Source organism: Lutjanus erythropterus, chromosome 12 (genome assembly GCF_056507025.1).
Source record: "Lutjanus erythropterus isolate fLutEry1 chromosome 12, fLutEry1.hap2, whole genome shotgun sequence".
Classification (NCBI taxonomy): domain Eukaryota; kingdom Metazoa; phylum Chordata; class Actinopteri; order Lutjaniformes; family Lutjanidae; genus Lutjanus; species Lutjanus erythropterus.
The window spans coordinates 27,802,415-27,824,906 of NC_139328.1; the positions used below are offsets into that span (position 1 = coordinate 27,802,415).

The 22,492-nt window shown below is 37.8% G+C and overlaps 1 protein-coding gene and 1 long non-coding RNA gene across 2 annotated transcripts; one reads left to right on the forward strand and one right to left on the reverse strand.

Annotated features, from left to right (window-relative positions):
- Positions 1-1,219: 1,219 nt before the first annotated feature.
- On the reverse strand, positions 1,220-5,914 carry LOC146318127 (uncharacterized). Its single transcript, XR_014771688.1, has 3 exons — positions 5,778-5,914; positions 3,316-3,538; positions 1,220-1,277 (listed from the first exon to the last, which is right to left on the reverse strand). It is a non-coding gene; the product is annotated as an uncharacterized LOC146318127 (long non-coding RNA).
- fggy (FGGY carbohydrate kinase domain containing) lies at positions 5,839-21,883 on the forward strand. Its single transcript, XM_084733043.1, has 15 exons — positions 5,839-6,069; positions 7,712-7,823; positions 8,383-8,534; positions 9,609-9,697; positions 9,924-10,039; positions 10,159-10,287; positions 12,654-12,757; positions 13,144-13,251; positions 15,428-15,489; positions 15,819-15,981; positions 17,623-17,697; positions 17,849-17,969; positions 18,182-18,276; positions 20,307-20,368; positions 21,446-21,883. Exons 1-15 carry the CDS (start codon positions 5,884-5,886, stop codon positions 21,525-21,527), a joined length of 1,656 nt encoding a protein of 551 aa, XP_084589169.1. The 5' UTR covers positions 5,839-5,883; the 3' UTR covers positions 21,528-21,883.
- Positions 21,884-22,492: the final 609 nt, after the last annotated feature.

Below are 22,492 nucleotides of genomic sequence, written 5' to 3' on the forward strand. Positions count from 1 at the left end.
AAAAATGATTACCTCATTATCAAAATGCAGAGACATGAAATATTCAGTGTCTACATAAATGCATACCAGTTCAGACAGGGAGTGCTGTTTAGTTGGTAAACTAGGTCTAGTGAAAAGGGTTAAAGAGAAGAAAGAGAATGAGGTCATACCTGTGCAAGGAGGTCCTTGGTTTTTAAGAATAACACATAAAAAAAACTCTTTATAATAACCAGAATTGATTAATTAACTATCATTTCACCATTTAGTAATGACAGCTCTATAAAGCGTTTGTCTTCAATTGTGCAAGTTTTTTACTTAGATTTTTTTTTAGTAACTCAATATCTTTTAATAGGGCCAAAGAGAATGTACAGAAAGAAATATGGGCAACAAAACTGCACAAAGATAATCAAACATAAACATAATGTACAGCCATTATATATAGGCACAAGTGGCTATATATATATATATATATATATACATATACATATATATATATATATATAGTCTGCAATATACATTATCAGTTTACAGGTCAAATTGTTAGTGTAAACTCTATACAGTGTAGAGAGTGCTTCGTATGTATAGGTAATATAGATACACATACATAGATGTGTGTGTGTGTGTATTATATATATATAATACACACACACACATATATATGTATATATATAATACACATATACAAATGTGTATCTAAACTGTGATATTTAAAAATAATATATTGATATGTTAATCATACACATATATCATCATGTAAAATAATCCATCATCTCTTCAACATACAGTATGCTCTTATATAATTTCTGTCTTTCCGTTTTAGCTTTGTCTCCCTCCCTCAACAACCAACCTCTTCACTATCCATTAAGTATAGTTTCACTTTTAATACCCTTTTGTACAGTTGTGATTACAGATTCTCTCCATCTCTTTGCGCTTTGTGTTTTGAGAGTAATTCATTTGCCAAAAAATAGATAAAATGTACATTAAGCAAAGTTAAAGATCAGGTTGGAGATGACTGATAGCATTTAAAAAATATATTTCTATAGATATCACAATAATATCATTATCATGCATTCTTTTGGCCACAATAATAATGTAGTGAAATTCTGATATTGTGACAACCATAATATTTATATAATCTATACACTATCTATACATTTACAGTGACATAAAATAAAGACAATATAAACTGCTATATATAGAACAATGGAAGGTTTATACCCTCTGGATGAATAAACCAATAAATCAGCCACTCAGATCCCAGTATAGTCCAGATGTCCAGAATCTTAAACTGGTCATACCTGTAAAACAAACATCAGAACTGAGCAAACACATGGAAATAAGTATATGAAAAATTGTTTTCAAGGTAAATGTAAAATGATATAGATTTTAGGTCTACAACATACAGGCCATTCATGCTTAAATTTGACTGCTTAATCTTTGCCGGCATGATAACCTTCACATGCAGGAAATACTACACGCTTTATGTTCTGTGCTGGCTGTCACAGGCGTCATAGGTAAATGTGAAGCTGCACTCATGACTGAAGGCTCCATACAGCTGCAGTCCAGTCTGTCTGGCCTCCCCCATTGTATTATTCAACATGTTCTCCTCAAGCCAACTATAAATAAGTTAACAGTCCCAGACAGCCTGGGAGAACCAGAGCTGCCTGAGGTCAACGCTCTTGAGATGACATGTTGTCCTCACAGCACGGCCGAGAAACACCCATTTGGAAGTATTTGACACCCTGAAGTGGAAATCCAGCACTGGAATGCTTTAGAAACGTTTGTGTCTAATACACCAGTGGTAATGTGGGAAAATAAGACTTCAGTTTCTGATTTCTTTCTTTCATAATGGACCAGCCTTCAATGTACAAACACCAGTTTCAAAAAACAAATGCAAGTTACAATTATCATGCAACAACATCCAGAAATGCGACTGACCTCTGTGGACCTGAGCTCATCTGAGATGAACTGACGGAAGAGTTCAGATTGTTTTTGGTAATCATGGATTTCGTGTCCACCAGGCTAAAGAGGAACATCTGTGAAGGCCTCATTAATGCTGAGATGATTTTGGAGCAACATATGCTGCCATCCACAGCACAAAATACGACATACAAGACCCCAGACTGTTTGTTGTTTCTCAAGCAAGAATGAGAAAGAATCTCACTTTCAAGTGTCCTCAGTTCCCAAATGCTTACTGAGCGTGATGTATGACAGTGGTAAACACGCTCCTGGTTCAACATTCAGTGAGTGTACATTACACCCATTCTTGAGAGCTGAGACATATCATGATCTACAAAAAAATCTTTAAAAATTATTCATATCAACACTAATTATTTTTTATTTGTAAAAAAAAATATTCTTTAAGGGTTTTTATATATATAAAATATATGTAATTTGTGAAATGTTTTGGTCTGCTTTATTTTTTTTTTTTAACTCCCTGTCTTACTTCCTGGTTAGAAAAAAGGTGGGAATACTGCTCAAGCACTGCTGTGCTTTCTACAAATCATTCAATAATATTACTATCAGATGTGTTTCAATCATAACAAGTCAACTTCGCAGCCTTTCTACATTTAAGGCTAAATAAGAATTATAGTTTAAAAATGTTTATTTTGAGTAGCAGTGGGAGGACTCGTAACAACTTTAAAAAATAAAATGGCTACTCACTACGACCACGTGCTGGAATGAAAAAATGCAACTTTTGACAACCCCATAGGATGTCAGCTCACTCAGACTCAATCATTTTTATAGCCAAGAGTTTAATCTCTTATGGTATATTTTCTCAGCATAATTGAAGACTAAAAATCAAAACCCCTCAAAATACAGGTTTGTCCCACTTCTTAAGAAGGTGTGATTCACAAAAAACAATAAAGTTGATCAGCATATTAAATATTTTATCACTGGATTATGATTCTATTTAAGTTTTAAACAGCATCCCAACTTGTTTGAGATTCTGAGTCACTTCACTCTATCTGTTTGTCTGTCAGTCCACCTGTGTTAAGCCCCACCAAGGAGTATTTTCCTATCAAACTACCGCTGCCCCCGGCCCTACTTCCTGTTTCTCTGTCAGCTTTTCCCCTCTGCTGGCCTGACAGGGTCGCTTTTAGATAACAGCACTTTCCTCCTCCCTGCCCAGGCCAGCTGTTTCCACTGCGTGAAGTTTTCTACTCAGGAGCCGGTCCTACCCGCCTCCCAACAGGCCTGCTTTTGTTGTGCAGAGGTGGGACAGTCCAGGATCCATGGGAACACCCCCCCCCCCCCCCCTTTCATGAGAGCAAAACCCAGGGAAGGACTATATATGCATGTGTTGATGTAGCAATAGAGCAAAGTTTTGATTACCTTCAGGCGTGGACCAGAGGGACACACACACAGAGACACGCCAAGCACTGAGAGAGAGACAGATGAGATTTCAAACACTGTCCGCGCAGTGTTTGTTGAAGACCATCTGTTTCTTCCTGTCCTGCTGCTTGGTTTTTCTCTGTACTCCATCTCTGCTGATCATTCCTGGTCCAAACACGCTGATCACAGCCAGCACCACTTCCTTTAGACAGCTGTTGATCTCCTCCAAGAAAAGAACACAATAAGAGACCAGGCGGGACGCAGACTAGAAAGTTTAACGTGTCAGATACTTTTGATGGCATGTTATTGTCTCGCACAGCTAGTTTTGCTGACACCACAGCTCTGACACCACATGACTGCAACAGATTATTATCTGTTGAAGCACTGTACATTTTCTCTTCAAGTTAACATAAATACACAAGATTTATTTATTCAAGTTAATTAAACTTAACATTTCATTGTTTTTTTTTTCAAAATACTTGAGCATTTATTAACACAAGTTATTGCAACTTGAATTCTTTTGAATTCAAGTTGAACTTGAATTCAAGTTCACAACAATTATGAGTTGTTAGAATGTACAGTACAGAGTTCAAGCAACTCATTAAATTAAATTTCCAAAGAAATGTGGATCAGCATCTTAGCAGATTTCCCAGCATGCATTATGTGAGATTTAAACTCTCCTGAAACCCTTCTTTTTTATAGTTTGAAGCAAATATACAAGTTCTCTTTATTCAAGTTAAACTTATTTTCTAAAGTCTTCTAACCTGAAGTGATGAGTTGAGTTTAGTCAACTCATTCAGCATATTAGCAGACTTCCCAGCATGCACTTAAGAGTAAAAACGTCTTCTTTTATCTAGATGGAAGAAAACATATTGGGAAATTGCTGTATATCTCTTGATCCACTTTAAGATACTGTTGCTTTTTTCATCAGGATGAAAACATTGTTTTCATTGTGTTTTTACAAACACCCTGTGAGCAGTTTCACGTATTGTCTTTGTGCTGATGCCAGAACAAAGCAGTTGCAACAGGAGCAGCTGTAGCGATATGTTTTATAAGCAATATTACACGAGAGGGTGTGCTTTAGTGTCATCACATGTACTCAGGACAGAGGCGCTTGTATCTAGGTTCATGTGCAGTAAGCGAGTTCCCAATATGTCCAGTGCACACAGCAGCAGTATACGGTGACTTTAGTTATTTACTCACCTACTTGGAGTATCTCAGTATTAATAAGCTGTAAGTTAGCTGTGTGTAGCAGTTTGTGGTAATATGATTAAACCAAGGTTTAGTTATGAATATACATAATGAGAGAATAATGTAAACTGAAAGATAAAGCTCTTAATGCTTCATTTTCACACATGGGGCCCTCTACTTTATAACTGATTAGATAAATGACACAAGACCATGTGACCACAACACCTTGATGTTGTACTTTACTGTTAAAAAGTCCTATAAAAATTCATATCAACAATGGGGCCTTGGGGGCCCCTGGCAGTCTGGGGCCCCAGTTGTCCAGGGTGTTAGAATATACATATACTCAAGTGCTGTACTTTACAATTTTGACATACTTGACATACTTTACTTCAGTATTTTAGCTACTTTATACTTTGACTCTACTGCAGTTCAGAGATAAATGTTATACGTTTTACTCCACTACATTTACTTCCCTCTGATAGTTACTTGTTACTTTTTACATTAAAACTGATATACACATATGATTTAATACTATACTACCTATCCTCTCAGTACTATAGATCTACAAGGCATCTTACATCAGCTCAGAATTGACAAACTACAACATTGAAATAGGCTAATAATGAACACATACTTTGTGATACGCTTGATTTTGCTGATAATATATATTTTTAAATTTTTGATTTAATACTAACTTAAGTAAAATACATATTTTTGCCGCAATACTCTTTGTCTTGTTGGATTACTTTAACAAAATTTAAAGAGATATATAATACACGGTATTCCCATTCCCCATAGTAATGGAATATCTATGAAGAATTCGGCTATTTTTGTGTTGTACGGACTTGTAAGAGAAGAAGATAGCGAGGGAAAGATGGAGAGATAATTTAAAATATCTCATCCATGACGCTTCATACGGCTCAGCAGAAATATTCGACTTAGACCTTTTTGGCCGCTTTCGCGTTCCGTCGCAACCACCGTCCCCAGCTCAAAGTACATTTATCACAAACTCAAAGTGATGTTTCCTGCACTCACATAAGATTTTGACTGGGCGGTAAGTTCAGAAATGTTGTTCTAACAGATGTACAAACGTTTTCTGTGGTTGATAATGGTGTGTTGTTGAATTTGAGATGTTGTTCTGTGATTTTCGTATCTCTCCTGTTGTTGCACTGTAGTGTTATCATGTTCAGATTAGGACGACTTCAGGGTCTGGGAAGACAAAAAGATACCGTCAATTAAAAGCAGTTGTATGCGTTAATATCTGTGTTTACCTCTATCTGTGTCGAAGCAGTCCGTTAAATGTTGACAGGGACAGTGTAACCTGGTTAATAATGAACTCCTGGCTCCTCTGCTCCTCCTCGTTCAGCTCGTCTCCTCATGGCAGAGACGGTTTTCTACGTCGGGGTGGACGTGGGAACCGCCAGTGTGAGGGCTGCGCTCGTGACCAGGACCGGCCAGCTGCAGAGCACCGCGCAGGAACCCATCAGCATCTGGGAGCCCCAGTCTGACCACTATGTCCAGTCCTCCACCGAGATCTGGGACAAATGCTGCTCAGTTGTCAAGGTAGGCTGACCTCAGAGCAGTGGTGGGTTTCCAGTCACATTAACACCAGTACCACATCATAGACCCCACATGTTCCAGATGTGCTCACTTCAGGTGCATAAGTAACACAACAGAAAAGTTAATACTAATACATTCTTTTTTCAGACAGTTAAATTGCCTCTGGTTGGTTTGGTTCAGTTTGCATTCTCACTAATGTTTACAAATATTTATTAATTTATTTATATTTAAACTAACTTTTTTCAACTATTTATCCATTACTTTTAGCTAATATTTCCTGTTTTTATTTGTTACTTGAGGCTAATATTTTAAGTGTTTATTGTTTACTTTTAGCTAATTGTTTCAACAGTTTATTGAATCTTATTTCATTTAGCTTTTTCAACTGCTTGTTCATTACTCTTAACTAATATTGAAACTGTTGCTCTTTGCTAAATGTTTCACTAGTTTATTATAGCTAATTACTTGTAGTTCTTTCAACTGTTTATTCATTACCCTTAACTAATATTTCAACCGTTATCCATTATTATTCTCACATTAGTTTTTGCTAGGCAGGCTTAATATAAAAAAAAGAATTTTTGTGGATATCGAACATGCTGATATTTTCTTAGTCAATGCCGATATGCTGATACTGACATATGCACTTCTTTCTCACCTAATTGCAGAGAACATCAAGTCTCTCCTGTGGTGGGGTTAAAATATTATTATGCCGTATGTTATTGTGACAGTGGCAGATGCAGACATAAAATACAATCCAAATACAATACAATACAAAAAGGTATACATTCAGTGGGCAAAATAAGAAAACTACTGCTGACAGTTTTTTTTCTCTGCTGTCTGCTTCTCTGTGTTCTTCACAAAATCAGCATAATGACTGGGATGATAACTCTTAAGATTGGTAATGATATTTGTAGTGCTGAAGGAATGTGGCCTGGCTCCTTGTTGCATGACCAATGCTGAGCAATCATAGGAAATAGCAGCCTTGCTCTTTGTTTTGGACACTTCAGAAACCTCTGCACCAAAGACATATATCATGTGTATATAGTAAAAGCCTCATCTTATCAGCCTATTATACTGACAGAAATTTTCATTTCAAGCCGATATGACCAGTATTTAATTTTCAAACTTCCATGTACTTTCATGACCCAATGGCAGCTTTGAACTGTTACAGCTGCCTTCAGTTGGTGGGAGGTGTGCACTGTACAGTCAGCACTGTGGTCGCTTACTGGTTTTTATTACAGTAAATTTACTTAACATCAGCATCACAATTCTATTTTGATGTTTATTTTTCCGCTCAACACAAATATGTGTACCTAAGTCATACTTTCCATTTTCAAATTTGTTGACCTACTTCTACTTTTTCCACGTGTTCCCTGGCAACTGCGAAGTTGCTCTGGGGTATAAGTCCACCTGGTTGGAAATCACTAACTGAGAGGACAAAGACATCTGTGTCAGTGTCATTCAAACATGCTGATCATTTGTGAAAATAAATACGGGTTCATTCCAGTTATTTTAATAATTTCATTGTCACACACGTCATACATTGAACTATGATGCAATGCTAATATATTCATACACACCCTCTCACGATCACTCCACATACAGTATTTTGACTTGTATGTAAGGTGATGTTTCACATCTGTTCCAGAGAGTTACCCAAAATGTGGAGAGGAGTCAGGTCAGAGGGATCGGCTTTGATGCCACTTGCTCTCTGGTGGTTTTGGACCAAAGCTTCCAGCCTGTTCCAGTCAATCAGGATGGTCAGTCAAACATTTCTTTCCTCTTATAGCCCGACCTTTGTTACTTGAACATCACACATATTTTTTGCTTAAAGAAAAACATGGGTGTATATGGATAGAAATAAATATGTTTTGAAGTGGTGATTGAAAAGTTCCAGGTTGTAAAATATTTTGAAAATTGATTTTTTTTGGACTGTTTCAGTTGTTGAGTTTTGCACGGACAATTTGTTTTAGTCTAATGTAATGGGATAGTTTATTGATCCCTGAAGGTAAAACCCCCTCCTCCACAGCCAGGTCAGAGGTCAGGGTCAGCTAGAGAGAGCAGAACCCCTGGAGATGGTAGGGATTCATGTTTTTTTCAATTTTGTAAGGTGGACACAGGGGTCGGGACCCAGATACTCAGGTTAAATGATTGATTACATGCTTCATAGATATTACACATCCGTCGTCATCCATCAACAGTTTTGTTTATCATCTCCTGATAGACCAGTTTAATCGTAGAAATACACCTGAAGTGTTCACTCATGCAGTAATAGCTATTTTGTGTCTATTTTGCTTTGATCAAACCTGTTCCTCCCAGGTGACAGACAAAGGAACGTGGTGATGTGGATGGACCACCGTGCTGAAGAGCAGGCCGCTCGCATAACAAACACCAGCCACAGGGTCCTGAGCAGGGTGGGAGGGGTCATGTCACCAGAGATGCAACCCCCTAAGCTGCTCTGGCTCAAAGAGGTGAGAGGTGAGCAAGGTCACCACAGGTCCACCGATCTCTGGATGTTTTATTGTCTCTCTCTGTTTTGGCTGGTCAGCATGCGCCCGGTGTTGTTTTAGAAGTTTTTCAGCCTCACACTCCTTCTCTGTTGCGAGGCATCTGATACATGGAAGCTTAAAAACATGTCCGAGATCCCAGAAAGTGATTATATCACAGATCACAGATAGATCAGTATCAGTATATATGGATAGGAAACGATCCTGGTTTGGTTTAAAATAAGTATGTTACTTATGTAAAATTGTGTACTTAACATAATGTATGGAAGTTACTTATGTAGAAACATAGGTATTAAAATCATTGCAACTTTAATAATAGTCATCCAAATAACCTTTATAGACAGTTTACAGACTAATAATGATTCCTTAAATGTTAACAAATCATTGTTATCATTAACAAACACTTAATATATAAAATGTTATAATGTGCGCAGTAAATTAGTTTAATAATTTAATCAGAATGTGATTGTGATTGTGTCTTATCAGCTATGATAAAATATATAATTTATAAGGTTATTATTTTATATAAATAATTAGCTATTGTTTCATTTCATATTAACAGTGAAATTATTACAGGGTCACCCGGTGGCTACAGGTACTTCAGAACTCTCTAAATGTCTTTAATTCACATTTATTAATAATATATTAGATCATTTTAAATTCTCTTTGAGATGGTCTTAAATAATTATTCATTGAATTCTTTATGGTGGTCTAAAATAGTCTAAAATTCACTCCATGGGTAAGAGTTGGACTGAAATGCCTCTGTTAACCTTTTAGGTTTTTGCAAATAAATGTATATGGACAAATATTCTTAAACTCTTAAACCAGTTATTGACATTTTCCCTCACTGATAATTTTGAACTGACATGCATCAACTGCCTACATGCCTGTATTTTCACATCTGATGTTTAGTTTTATTGCAAAATTTGCTTTAAATTGAATGAAACACCGGCATTAAAAAGACTTCTAATAGATGGAGACACACTGTATTAACTTAAGTTTATTATAAAGTACACATTTCTCTCGTCTTTTCCTCAGAATCTCAAAGAAAGGTGCTGGAACGAAGCTGCTCACTTTTTCGACCTGCCAGACTTCCTGTCTTGGAAGGCGACAGGCTCGTTGACACGGTGAGCTCTGTTGGATGGTGGTCATTGTGAGTGTGTGATACATGACCCTCGTATCAAATATCTGTTTAAAAGAAAGAATTAGGTTGTCCTCTATAGCAGGAGTGATTCCAAGAAATGGACAAACGGTTTTTGACAGTTTTCTGTGGCCTTCAGATACTGTTAATGTGTTAATGTGACCTCGTATATGATGAAACATGTTATAGTGCTGTTCTGCAATGTTTCACAGGTCTTTGTGCACTCTGGTGTGTAAATGGACGTATTGCCCTCCGGAGGGATGGGATGCCAGTTTTTGGACGAGCATTGGACTGGAGGATCTTCTGGAAAACAACTTTTCCAAAATTGGTAAAAGACATTCACAAACAAACTTCGAGGAAACTTATTATTATTATTAAGTGTCACAGAGCGATTTTTCAACACGTCATTTGTTATTGAAGCTGTGCTGTCTCTCTGCTGTTATCCAGGCGGTGTGACGTGTCCTCCAGGGAGCCCGCTGGGAGACGGCCTCACCCAGGAGGCAGCAGCAGATCTGGGTTTGGACCCAGGAACTGCAGTTGGTGCTTCTCTCATCGATGCTCACGCTGGAGGCCTTGGTATAACATCCTAAACCTGTTTATTGAAACAGTCTTAAAAATATCTATATTTTTTCAGGGTGCATTAGGTAACTTCCACGAGGCTTTGATTCTTAAACGTAATCATCATCATCTTTTCACCGTAAAAGATGAAATGTGTCATCAGTTAGACACCAAAGGGAGAAGGGCGGCTGGGTCGACTTTTCAACATTGAAACTGCGGTCAGTTCCAACTCACGTTCAAGAACTTTTAACACACATAAAAATGTTCCAAACATTATTATTAATTTCATAAAGTGGCTATCAATGCTAACATAAAAAATTAACTTTTTTTAACAGCTGTGACAGAAGCAGACGGTGAAATGTTTATGTCTAAAGACATTTTAGTCTGAGGGCGTGTTAAGATGAAGCTGGTGGAGTGTCCTAATGAAGATGCTCATCAAACTTCATGACAGTTTCCAGTTAAATAAAGGTCAGGGGCTTTTTAAAACACTAAATTTCAACCTTTGCAATGTAAATATCTACAGCAAGTTCATGGATTTCCAGCCAGTAGTTTTTAGTATCTTCAAGTGTCGAGAGATGCACGATGCATAGATTTTTTTCAGCAGACATAGACAACCAATAATTGCCTGCTGTTTATGAAAAAGTTCATATAACCATGGGACTAAGATATAGTGAGTAAAGATGCATGATTTAATATTACATAGCTCGTACAGCTCTGACTTTTCAAAACCTTCACAAATATACTTTGGCTTTTATAGAACATTTTGTCTAAGAATTAAAATTAAATGCTTTTATATAAAATGTCAAACCATATATATTATATTTAGATATATATTGGCAATAATTTCATTACCTTAAAAACAACAATATTAAACAACTATATTAATTTTAATAATTTATCAACCCCAGTATTTATTGTGATTCCCACATGAGTGTCTCAGAAGCAAAGGGCTCATTCTGTGTGGTAAATGTTGGTGTCCAGTAAATTTAATATCAGATAGATTTTTTTAAAAAAAATCTCTTGTTCACAAATTAAAATTTTGGCCTGTTGGTGGTGCTAGATGAAAGGACAGGGCGTTCAACAAATTGATCAAGAATCATCCTCTAAGACAGTGGTTCACAAACTTTTTTTTTTGGTATGACCCCCCCAGAAGCCTAAAAAATTCAGCCCCCCCCACCACCACATAATTATTGTTATCAGTCATTAACAATAACTGGGGAAGCAACTGGATTTTAGTGAAATAAAGGTCAGCATGATAGCATCAGCAAACTTTTGTTTGCTTCACAAGGAATCTCCTTTCTTTTCATAAAGGAAGGTCTGGTGTGGCCTAAAGGAGATAAGAACTGAAGCACCTTTCCTTTGCATTTAGAAAATTCAACCAGTTCATATCATGGCTGTTACTCAGATATTTCCAAAACAAAAAAAAGGACTATTCAACCAAAACCCCTGACTAGAACTGAAGCAGGGATGATTCAGTAACAGTAACAGGTGTCTGTTTGAAAAGCTGCTCATTAACGCTGCAGTTTATCGTATCTGTGAGCACCCTGTTAGCTTCAGGGCAGCGGCGGACCTCTCCTCTGGTTCAGAAATCCTCACCATCTGGTTTTGTTCTTGGAGATAAACTGTTCATGAACTCTGGCCTCTGACCTCTGGCCGTGACCTCTGCCCACCACACATTGTTGCATCAGTCAGAGGTTAAAACACTCTGCACTTTTTAGTTGCCGTGCATGTCATGGTGATGTACACCGCCTGCCCCCGTGCACGGCTGAACCTTAAACTCAGACCAGCTCCACAAACATTGTTCCAGCAGTTAGTGTCACTGCTGAAGCTCACATGGAGGTTAGAGAAGCACATCAAAAGGATTTAAAGCTTTTGATCCGCAAATCATTGTGATTAGTCCCTGACAGTGCTCTCACAGGAGTTCTGTAACCTTTGTATTAAGTAACTACAGCAGAGTATTAGGGCCACATTACAGGAAAAAATGAGAGGAGGAAGATTTCTTTTTAAAAAATTAGTTAAGTCAGTATTTTTTTGCATTTTGAGAATTAAGTTGAAATACCATTTTCACTTTATTCTCAAAATATTTAACAACTACATTTTTAAATCATGCCTTGGACTAATACTGAATTTCTTCTCAACATTGTCACTTTATTCTAGAAATAAAAAACAATGTTTATTTTTCCTCATGCTCTGAAAGTATGAGTTTATTTTTAACGATTCTAGAAGTGCAGAATTCAAAAAATGAATTTCTACTCTCATTTTTTCCCATATGCCTGGTGCTAATACTCCTCCATAGGTAACACCAAAAAAAGTCGTGTTTTTTTCCCCCTGCAAAATATAATTTCTGGTTAAATGATTAACAAAAGTAATTTTGCTGTTTCCAGGTGTGATAGGTGCAGATGTGAAAGGCTTTCACTTGCCGTGTGAAGACCAGCCAATTACCTCACGCATGGCGATGATCTGCGGGACATCGACCTGTCACATGGCGGTGAGGGTTTAATGTTTCCTCTTTCACATTTAAGTGGAACTTATCTTGAGCAACCTCTATTTTTATGTGCTGTTAAAACATGGATGTGGTGTGAATTTGTTGACCTTTGTTGTTGACCTTTCTGACACTTTTCTGAGTATCTTCCTGTGATGAATCATATCTTCACTGCTTCTGGTTTGTTAACTGAAACAACTCTGAGGTGACGTAAAACGTAGCTAATACTTATGCAAGACTGCAGTCTATTAAAAGACTTTTGAGTAATTCTGCCATTTTTTCCATTTGTATTTATTAATTTTAACTGTCCCTTCTCTAACTGAACTAAACTAAACTCTTTGCAGATCACTGATCATTGTTAGTGTGATAATTGTCTCCTTCATGCACATCAGATCAGCGAGCAGCCTCTGTTTGTGCCAGGAGTGTGGGGGCCCTGTCTGTCTGCCATGGTGCCCGGCCTGTGGCTCAACGAGGGAGGACAGAGTGCGACAGGACGGCTGGTGAGTCCACTGTCAAACTTTATAACAGAAGACTGTATGCAAGGAGACATGACATGTATTCAATCAGTGTGTAAATACAGTTAAAAGACACTCAGATGTGAACAACACATTTGGCTTAGACAGAGATCACAGGAACAATAATTTCATCAGAGTTATTTCAGTTTTTCTGTCGTAAAGAAATAAATGATTGATAAACAGTTAACAGTCATTTTCCTTCCATTTTCTCATTTCTGGCTGCTCAAATGTGATGCTGGAGTTGTTTGATTTTTATCATTTCATCATATCATATATATATATATATATATATATATATATGTGTGTGTGTGTGTGTGTGTGTGCATGACAAACAATAAAAAAATGAAAGGAGATTATGGATGTTAATAGAAACATCATTCAGGCCACCCTTTACTACACTGTCAGGTACTGTTTAAAAAAAAAAAAAAAATCACAGAGGATCATAATACCAGACATGCAAAACAAATAAAATGAGTGTGTCGGCTTCTCAGCGTTAAAGGCAGCGGGCGCTGAATAACTCACATTCAAGAACTTCTTGTCACTTCTAAACTTGGATTTGTTTATTTAAGTCACTTAAAAATGTTCCAAACATTGTTCTGAAATAACTTTATAAAGCAGAAGTAAGTGCAAGAATAGTGGTTGAAAGACTGTATCTCAACCACAAATTCAGTTTCCAACATTTACTGAACAAAAACCCACATCTCCTGCATCCAAACAGCTAAAAGAACGGTGGCACCTGACCTGTGTACTAAGTATCCATAATATTAAAACTTACAATATACATTAAGCAACACATGTTCAGTAAACAAATTGATATTAAACTTAACTTGGATATTAAAATATACTCATGATTTTAACATTAAAAGAAAAATTAAACCACCAACAGCCACAACAGAGAGATACTGATGTTAATAGAAATATACAGTATACTGAAGACAACATTGTGCTGCATTGTTAGACATCACAACTGAACTGAGCAGATGCATGGACATAAAAAAAAAGAAGAAGCACAGTATATAAATCAGTCGGGCACATCAGAACCACAAGTAAAAAAAAAAATATTTGTGTTTCCAGACTATTGCCCTTATTTTGATTTCTTGAATATGCAATTCGGATTTTCTAAAAATAATTGTATCATGCAAGTACTGTGCTTGTCATGGCCAGAGGTTTAGCATGCAGCTGAATGCACACTCCTGCACAGAGGTGCCTCCTGAATGTCACAGGCTGCAGAACAGCTCAACTCCAAGTGCTTCCTGTACCAAATCCAGACATCTGCAACCAAATTAGTTCAAAAGAAAATGCAGCAATATCTTTGAATATCTTTACATAACGTCACAGATAAACAAATATTAAGCTTATCTGAACATGTATGAGTTCTGCAAGTTTTTTTTCCGTGTAAGGAAAACCATGGACACGGTGAATAAACAAAGCTGTGAAAACTAAATTATTGAGCTTTTTCAACTCATAAAAGACTGAAATATGGGGGGAGCAATAATATAATATTATTTATTCAATGTGTTAAGGGGAAATATATGAGTAGAGGTTGCATGGGTGAATTTATTTCCTCTCTGAGAAGAGATGTTTGACACTTGGATGTCATCCAACTTTCTGCAAAGGCATATCCACAGTGGGTAAATCTGTGTTTTCAGAGGGCTTCTTTGACAATCCCAAATATAAAGCCTGGTTGCTGGGGATCCCAAATGAGAAAAGAAAGCTAGGTATCAAGTTGAGTCTGAGAGGTGTACTGAGAAGTCTGGAAAATTTGAGTGTGGAGAAGTATTGAATTTTCATAATAATTTATAATAATAGTAATTTTGAAATGGAAAATATGATGTAAGAACCCTGCGGAGCTGCATGTGTCCAGTTCTCTAATTTGATCCTTATTGAACTGAATGATGTGGATTTTTTTTTAACTGTTGGTTTGACAGAATAAGCTGTAGCTTTATAACATCTCTTTAAACTCCAGTAACCTCACACGGGAGTGTCAAATATTTTTGTACATTTTAAAAAAGAATGTTTAACCAATAATCAAACATGACAGATAAATGAATCAGCCATGAATATAATAAGCAGTTGCAGCCCCATAAGCCTTTATGTCATCAGCTGTGTCCTCTGTAATCCTCTCTGTTAAATCGTGTTGCTCTCCTCTCTCCTCCCTCAGATCGAGCACATGGTGAAGAGCCACGCCGCCTACACGCAGCTCCAGGACCAGGCACAGCAGAGGTCAGCTGATCCATCCACTGCTGCACTTCCCAAAAAAACGTTTTAGCACAGCTGTCATCCCTGTTCAGCTGACCTATAAAAATATTCTGTAATCTTTGGGAAGATTAGAAGATTAGTAATGGAGTGTATTCTATATAATTCAGTTATTCTGTGGAAGTTATTTTATTTTAACTGTTTGATTTTAACATGTTAAAATGTCCTCTTAGAATAAGGGTTGCTGCATTTCCAAACAAATTGTTGGTTTCCATACAAAATCATGTTTGTATCTTATTTTATTTTTATATTTTATCAGACTGGGTTTTTCATTCGCTTACTGTTATTTTTCCCAGACTTCCCATCACTGGTGAGAACGTCTACAGCTACCTGAACAGCCACCTGAGTTCAATGGCTGACTCTGGGTCTGCTGTGGACCTGCTGGGCTCCAGTCTGCACGTGTGGCCGGACTTCCATGGGAACAGGTCGCCCCTGGCTGACCCCACCTTGAAGGGGATGGTGAGGAAACATGAGCCAAGGCTGCAAGTGTTTTTTTTAAGTTTATGTACCACACTGTCCGACAGAGGTGAAGTGATCATTGCAGACCCTCCTATGAGAGACTGACCGCTATTGCTCATCCAAAATACATCTGCAAAACAAGACGTGTTATTTACAGCATTTTTTGACAGCTGATTAGTTTGAAATATTGCAAAGAGTAATGGAACAGGAAAGAGCAGACACAGTGAGCTGTTCCAACTTCTCAGCCAGATGACCAACTCCTTTCACTTATGTTTGCAGACTCATGCAATGTGCAGCATAAAATCAAATCACAGTGGTTCACAGACTGATGGAAAAAAGACTGTCTTCTTTATTAAACAACAAAAACAACTGTTTGTTTTGCTGCCCCTATAATGAAATGCATTTGCTGTTACCACCATTAACTATGTGTCAACAAATCAACCAGGAATGACATCTTAAGGATTGTAACTTTTAGTAATATGGAGCTGGAGATGGGACACAGTTGGCCTAGCTTAGCATAAAGACCTGACACAGGAGGAAGCACTTTTTAACAGTCAGGCTAGCTAAGTTAACTGCCTCCTGACTCTAGCTCCCTAATTAAAGTGCAGACATGAGAGTGGTAGCAGTGTTCATGTTTAAATCTTGATGATAGCTTACTGTTGTAAACAAAATTATTACATAATACAGTTGGCCAGCAGCTCAATGAACTCATTAAACCGTAACAAGGCAAATGTATTATTTCAGTAAAGTCAGTTCAGAATTAGGTGATTTACTGTTGATTATGTAGTGAGCATCTGTCATGTTTACTAACGGACCTTGAACACTCCACGCAGATGCATAGCGATGGTGGCAAAGCTAACAACATGGGAATTTATTCATCTCATATTGTGTCTATCTGTGGTGTGCAATTGGAATCTGCAGATTCTCAGGTTTAAGATGAGACAGAACTTTTCTATAGACATCGGTTTTTGAGCTACGACAAAGGCCAAAATGAGTTCTGCAGCAGACTAGGTAAGCCTTCTTTATAGCCTAGCAGTTGTTGATGACTTGTGGGACCTACCAGTCAGTTAAGAGGAGTGAGGAGTCAGCAGCATAAAACTAAATAAAATAAGGTTTTTCAAGGTTTTTCAAAAATTGTAATGAACACAGTTCCTTGAGCATTCAGTCACAAATGTGGCCCAAAAATATCAGGCTGGTGGATCCAGTGATAAGCAAGATTATCTGTAGACAAAGGATCACACACACACACACACACACACACACACACACACACACACACACACACACACACACACATACACACACACACACACACAGACACACACACACACACACACTCAGCTGATTGCATGATCTCCCAGGCTTACGCCGGCAGAGATAATCATCACATTGATTTTTCTTGCTTTTCAGACGTCTCCTTTGATTTCTGACAACAGTTCGCTTTGAAAAAAATGAACTTGATGACTTTAAGATGAAAGTGCGTCACAGCTGAAGATTGGAACAGTCGAACCACTGAGATAATTTATGTATTCAGGAAGCTAATTTCTTCAGCTTATTGTTTCCAGGCCACCTCTCTGGTGGTCTTCTTTTATTTCACAGTACTTAGACATTTTTCCATGATGATTCATTACTGTCTTGCAGGTGATTGGACTGTCGCTCTCTCAAACCCTGGATGACTTGGCCCTGCTCTATTTAGCCACTGTACAATCCCTCGCTGTGAGTCCACTGTGTTTTATTTGCTTCAGAGTTTCAAATGACTTCCTCTGAGCCTCCGACTGACATCCTAGTACCAAATAAAAGTACGAAGGAAGGTTGCCTTTGTTTACTTGTAAGCTGATTCCACTTGTGTCTTCCTCTCTGGTGTCAGCTCGGTACGCTTCATATTCTGGAGGCCATGAAAGAAGCAGGACATGACATCAGGACCCTCTTCCTGTGTGGCGGGTTGAGTAAAAATGCCCTGTTTGTACAGATTCACGCCAACGCCACAGGTACACAATACTGACAAGGGATGATCACAGTTTTGATATTGCAAATGACAGTTTAGCTAAATACACATTTCATCCAAAAATATTAAATGACTGTGACACAAAAACTTGACCTTCTATACAATTTCTACAAAAGCATGCTCACTGTAATAGAAACTTAAATTTTACAGTGTCTCCCATGTCCTTGTCCTTGTCCTTGTCCATGTCCTTTCCAGGGTTGCCTGTGGTGCTGCCTGACCAGATGGAGGCTGTGTTAATAGGAGCAGCAGTCCTTGGTGCGTGTGCATCTCAGGACTACAGCAGCATACAGGTGGAGTGACACACACACACACACACACACACACACACACACACACACACACACACACACACACACACACACACGTAAACTAAGGTCATAAAGTTGACAGGGGCTTAGGCAAAAAATACTTAATGTAGTGCCTCTATTGGTTAAAACTGGCCCTGAGTATAGTTGTATGTTTTACTTTCTTTTGATTCTTGAGTTTTCAAATATCCATACTGTGTGTGAATGCAACTGTTGTCCAGTATGGGACACTGCTGGTAACTGAACATTATGAAATGCCTGTAAACACACAGATGCTCAAAAATTGTCATAAGGAAAAGTTGTCCCTTTGTTTACTCTTAAATGATAGTGTTCCAATGGAAATACACTGAGGCTTCATAAATAGTCACAGTGGAAATTTTCATTTGTTATTTTATGCAGGTAGAAAAAATGGTACAAACGAGTATCCTCATGCTGCACTACCTCATGCTTTATTTTGCATAATAAGGATTAAGTTGAAATGTCAAGAATAAATTTACAGAATAAAAACTGAACTTTCAGTATTGGTGCCAGACATTCATTGCATTTTGAAAATAAAGCCAAAATGTTGAGTAGAAACATCTCATCTTTATCCTTGACATTTCACCTATATTGTTAAAATTCAAAATAAAAAAAATCTTATGCCTGGACCCGAATATTCTTCTGTTATGCTACATACTGTGAGAGGAGGTACTGTATGTATTTTAGTATGTGTGCTGCTTTGTGCAGGTTGTGTTAAACAGCTTGGTTGCCCAAAGCATAAAATGTGAATGTGTTACCATTTTAAAAAAGTTTGCAGTTCAACAGAAAATATATGAGAAGCAGCCGGTGTGCCTGAAAAAGTTCAACAAAAAAAACAGTGTTAAATCAGGAAGGGGAAGTGTTGCTTTTTAGAATATGTTGCGTTAAAAGGGTACGTATATGATTCAGTCTACACTTTTTCAATTTAATGACTTTTGTTACCTATTGTTACTTGTTTATCTTTCTGCTTATTATATTAATATGTTTCATGTAATGATTAGAAGTTATAAAATTGCTCACATGGAAGCAAATATGGCTGCATTTTTTTTATTTGTGGATAATTCTGAAATTGCTGATTTCTGCATTGTTTTTTTTTAATTATACTCTCGCGCTTCCCTAGAGTTTGAGGGACTTTAGAGAGACAGATTAAACAATTACAATGTATTTCAGTCCCCAGTTTGGGTCATGCTTCAAATACCCAGATCCCATGTGTCCTAACTGGATAGTACTTTAAATAAATAAAATATAATAAAGAAAATATTTTTTTTAACACAGGAAAGCTCGCCCCTGAGCCACAGAAGACATTATATAATTGTTTCCACAGGCTGAGTGGTGCTTCTCATGAAGAGTGAACTTTAACTTCATGAGTAAAATCAGTGGTGTGCCCCTTTCATAAAAACATGTTTATTTGCAATCTGCTTATTTTGTAGTTTAATAAAACTGACCTCAGAAACTTTGTATACCAAGCCATACACAGGCACATAGATCTTTGACTCACTGACTCAATGGCTCCATCTGCTGGGTGGAACCAGAACACAAAGTGCGTGGCTCTGCCTGCTTGAGTCACAGAGAAGATTTGTGCACAATGCAGTTAAGATATAAAGCGATGATTAATCTTTTGTGAAGTCGAGCTCTCATCCCTCGGTGTCTCAGCACCAGACCTCAAAGCACAAGAGACTGGCGAGCCTTTAAGCCACATATACTAAAAATAAGACGTTATTGTTTGGACTAGGCCGCACCTGTCAACCCATTTTGAGCCTTAACTCCAGCAGGCAGTTGTTGTGTCTGATCCTCTGGGCTGCACGCAGTCAACTGGCTGGATTTTGTAGGTTTAGACAGCAGAGAGGCCCTGCACTGCATTAGTCATAAACTCAACCACACCGAAACCGCTGCAGTTGGCTGGTGTTGATACCATAACTAGGTCACGGCTGGCCTCAGACTGAATATGCATAGCATGATTTATTGAGTGATATTTGTCTCTGCAATTTATGTTTCAGGAGGCGATGGAGAAAATGGCCAAAGTGGGGAAAGTTGTTCAGCCTGACCGTGAACTTCAGAGGTGAGAGTAAAAGATGTTTTAAAGATTTGGTGAACTGGTTTCTGTCATGGTCTGTGGAATAATAACTGGATCAGATATACAGTATATGATGCTCAACTGAATAAACATTAAACACAGAAACATTTTTTTATATCAACAACTTGCCTTTCTAGAGGAGTCATTTCTATTTCATTTTATTCTGCCTAATTATTTAAAGGGACAGTTTGGATTATTTGAAGTGGGGTTGTATGAGGTACCATAGTCAGTGTATTACATACAGTAGATGACAGACAGCACGCCCCTAATTTGGAGAAGCAGCACAAGTGTAGGAAGCTAAGCAATGTATTATGGTGCAGACAAGATCAGCAGCAAGAAGTAGTTTAGCCACCTAAAAAAGCCAGCATTAAAAACATCTATAGTTTGTAGTTTTAAGTTTAAGTGTACACAGTGTTTGGAATATTTTCACCACGTTTACATAAAAATCAGACAGCTTTTACTGAAGAAAAACTGCCATTATATAAGCCAAATATCATTCTCTATAAAGCAACCAGACTCTGTTTGCAAAATTAGTAATTTGTTCTCACAGAACACAGGAGTTGTGGTCTTTAAAACAGATATTTCACAATAACACAAACTTAACAAATTTAGGGCAGTGGTAGATCAGCAACTCCTGAAGGTGGGTCTTTTTTAGGTGTCTAAAATGTATTTTGCTGCTGACCCTGTCCACAGCAGTACATTGTTGAGCTTCCTACACCAGTGCTCCTGATACTTCAAACTGGCGCCGTGCTGAAATCCATCTACTGTAGTTAACACACTGATTATCAATCAAAGTACCTAATACAAACTCACTAAAAAATAATCCAAACTATCCCTTTAATACATACATACATACATATATGACATTGTAGTTTTCTGTGAAATCATTCCTTTAATTTAAGGTGAAACCAAAATTTTTAATATGGACTGGTCTCCTTTAAGTCAAGGTCAGGTTATAAGAGAACCTCCTGACATATTAAGTCTGCTTATCACAAAACTGAAATATACGGTCCTATGCATCAAATCTGTGTCAAAATCCTCTGCATTTCATGCTTTTTCCAGCTTCTATGACAGAAAGTACAAGGTGTTCCTGCGGCTATTTGCCCACCAGAGGGAGTACCAGGCCCTCATGAACCAGAGATGACTGTGCCGGTGGGAGGCGGCTGAGCTGGAACTGACTTTCTCTGATGTAATAGCGATGAGGAATCCACACACTGGAAACAAGACCAGAAGTCTTAACCTTGCTGCTGCTCCTGGTAATATTAATGGACCAGTTTTCTTGATAGTCTGATGGAAAAAGTCTGTCTGAGGCTTGAATATCTGCCACGGGGTTCAGTTGATTCTGGACGTGTGCTCTCTGCCCAAAATGAAGCAGAGGCTGCAGGAGTGAATGTGGGACATCAACAGATTTTACAGTGATTGACTTGCTAGTGGCTCCTCAGCTCCATCAAGTACCGTCACACTCAAATGTGTTCCTAATAAATAATTACAATGACAGAACTGCACTCACGCCTTTCAGTGTCACTCCAACCTAATGTCTTTTCATATATAATTTAGTGCCTCTCACTCATTCATTTTTAAACACCTCGTCCTTTGTTCTCTCTTCACTGCATTTGATCTATTTCCTGTTTGTGATGCCGTCACCGTCCTTATATTCTCCTGTCCGCTGGTCACAGAGACGAGCCTGTTGCCAGCAGCTCCCAGGATCAAAGTTGATAAGCTCTCCGCTGATGCTGTCGACCCGGTGAGAGCGGGGAACGCCAAATCCTACACAGCTGAATTAACAGTCGCCTCAGCGACAAACAGAACCGACGGTGGTGTCCAGAAGTCACGACAGTGTGATTTCATTACTGTAGTTCATTGTTTGCTAAACATCAGTCCTTAGTTGTAGGAATTCTGGGAAAAAATGAACAACCTTAATGTTTTTATTGTTCCACGCAGGTGAAATTCTTACATCAAACACTCAACCTTGAAAGTAAATGCCTGCATAGACAAAGTCTTATATGTTTTACTTCAAATCATGAAAAATGGGAGAAAAAGCAAAAGCATTGTGTTTATATTTTTGCTGAGGATAAAAAAAATTAATTAAGTGTGTGTAATGATGTCAAC

Coding starts and splice junctions, on each gene's coding strand:
- fggy (XM_084733043.1), top strand. CDS start 5,884: ATGGCAGAGACGGTTTTCTACGTCGGGGTGGACGTGGGAACCGCCAGT. Junction 10,288..12,653: donor TGCTCACGCTGGAGGCCTTG/GTATAACATCCT, acceptor TGCTGTTTCCAG/GTGTGATAGGTGCAGATGTG. Junction 18,277..20,306: donor AGGACTACAGCAGCATACAG/GTGGAGTGACAC, acceptor TTTATGTTTCAG/GAGGCGATGGAGAAAATGGC.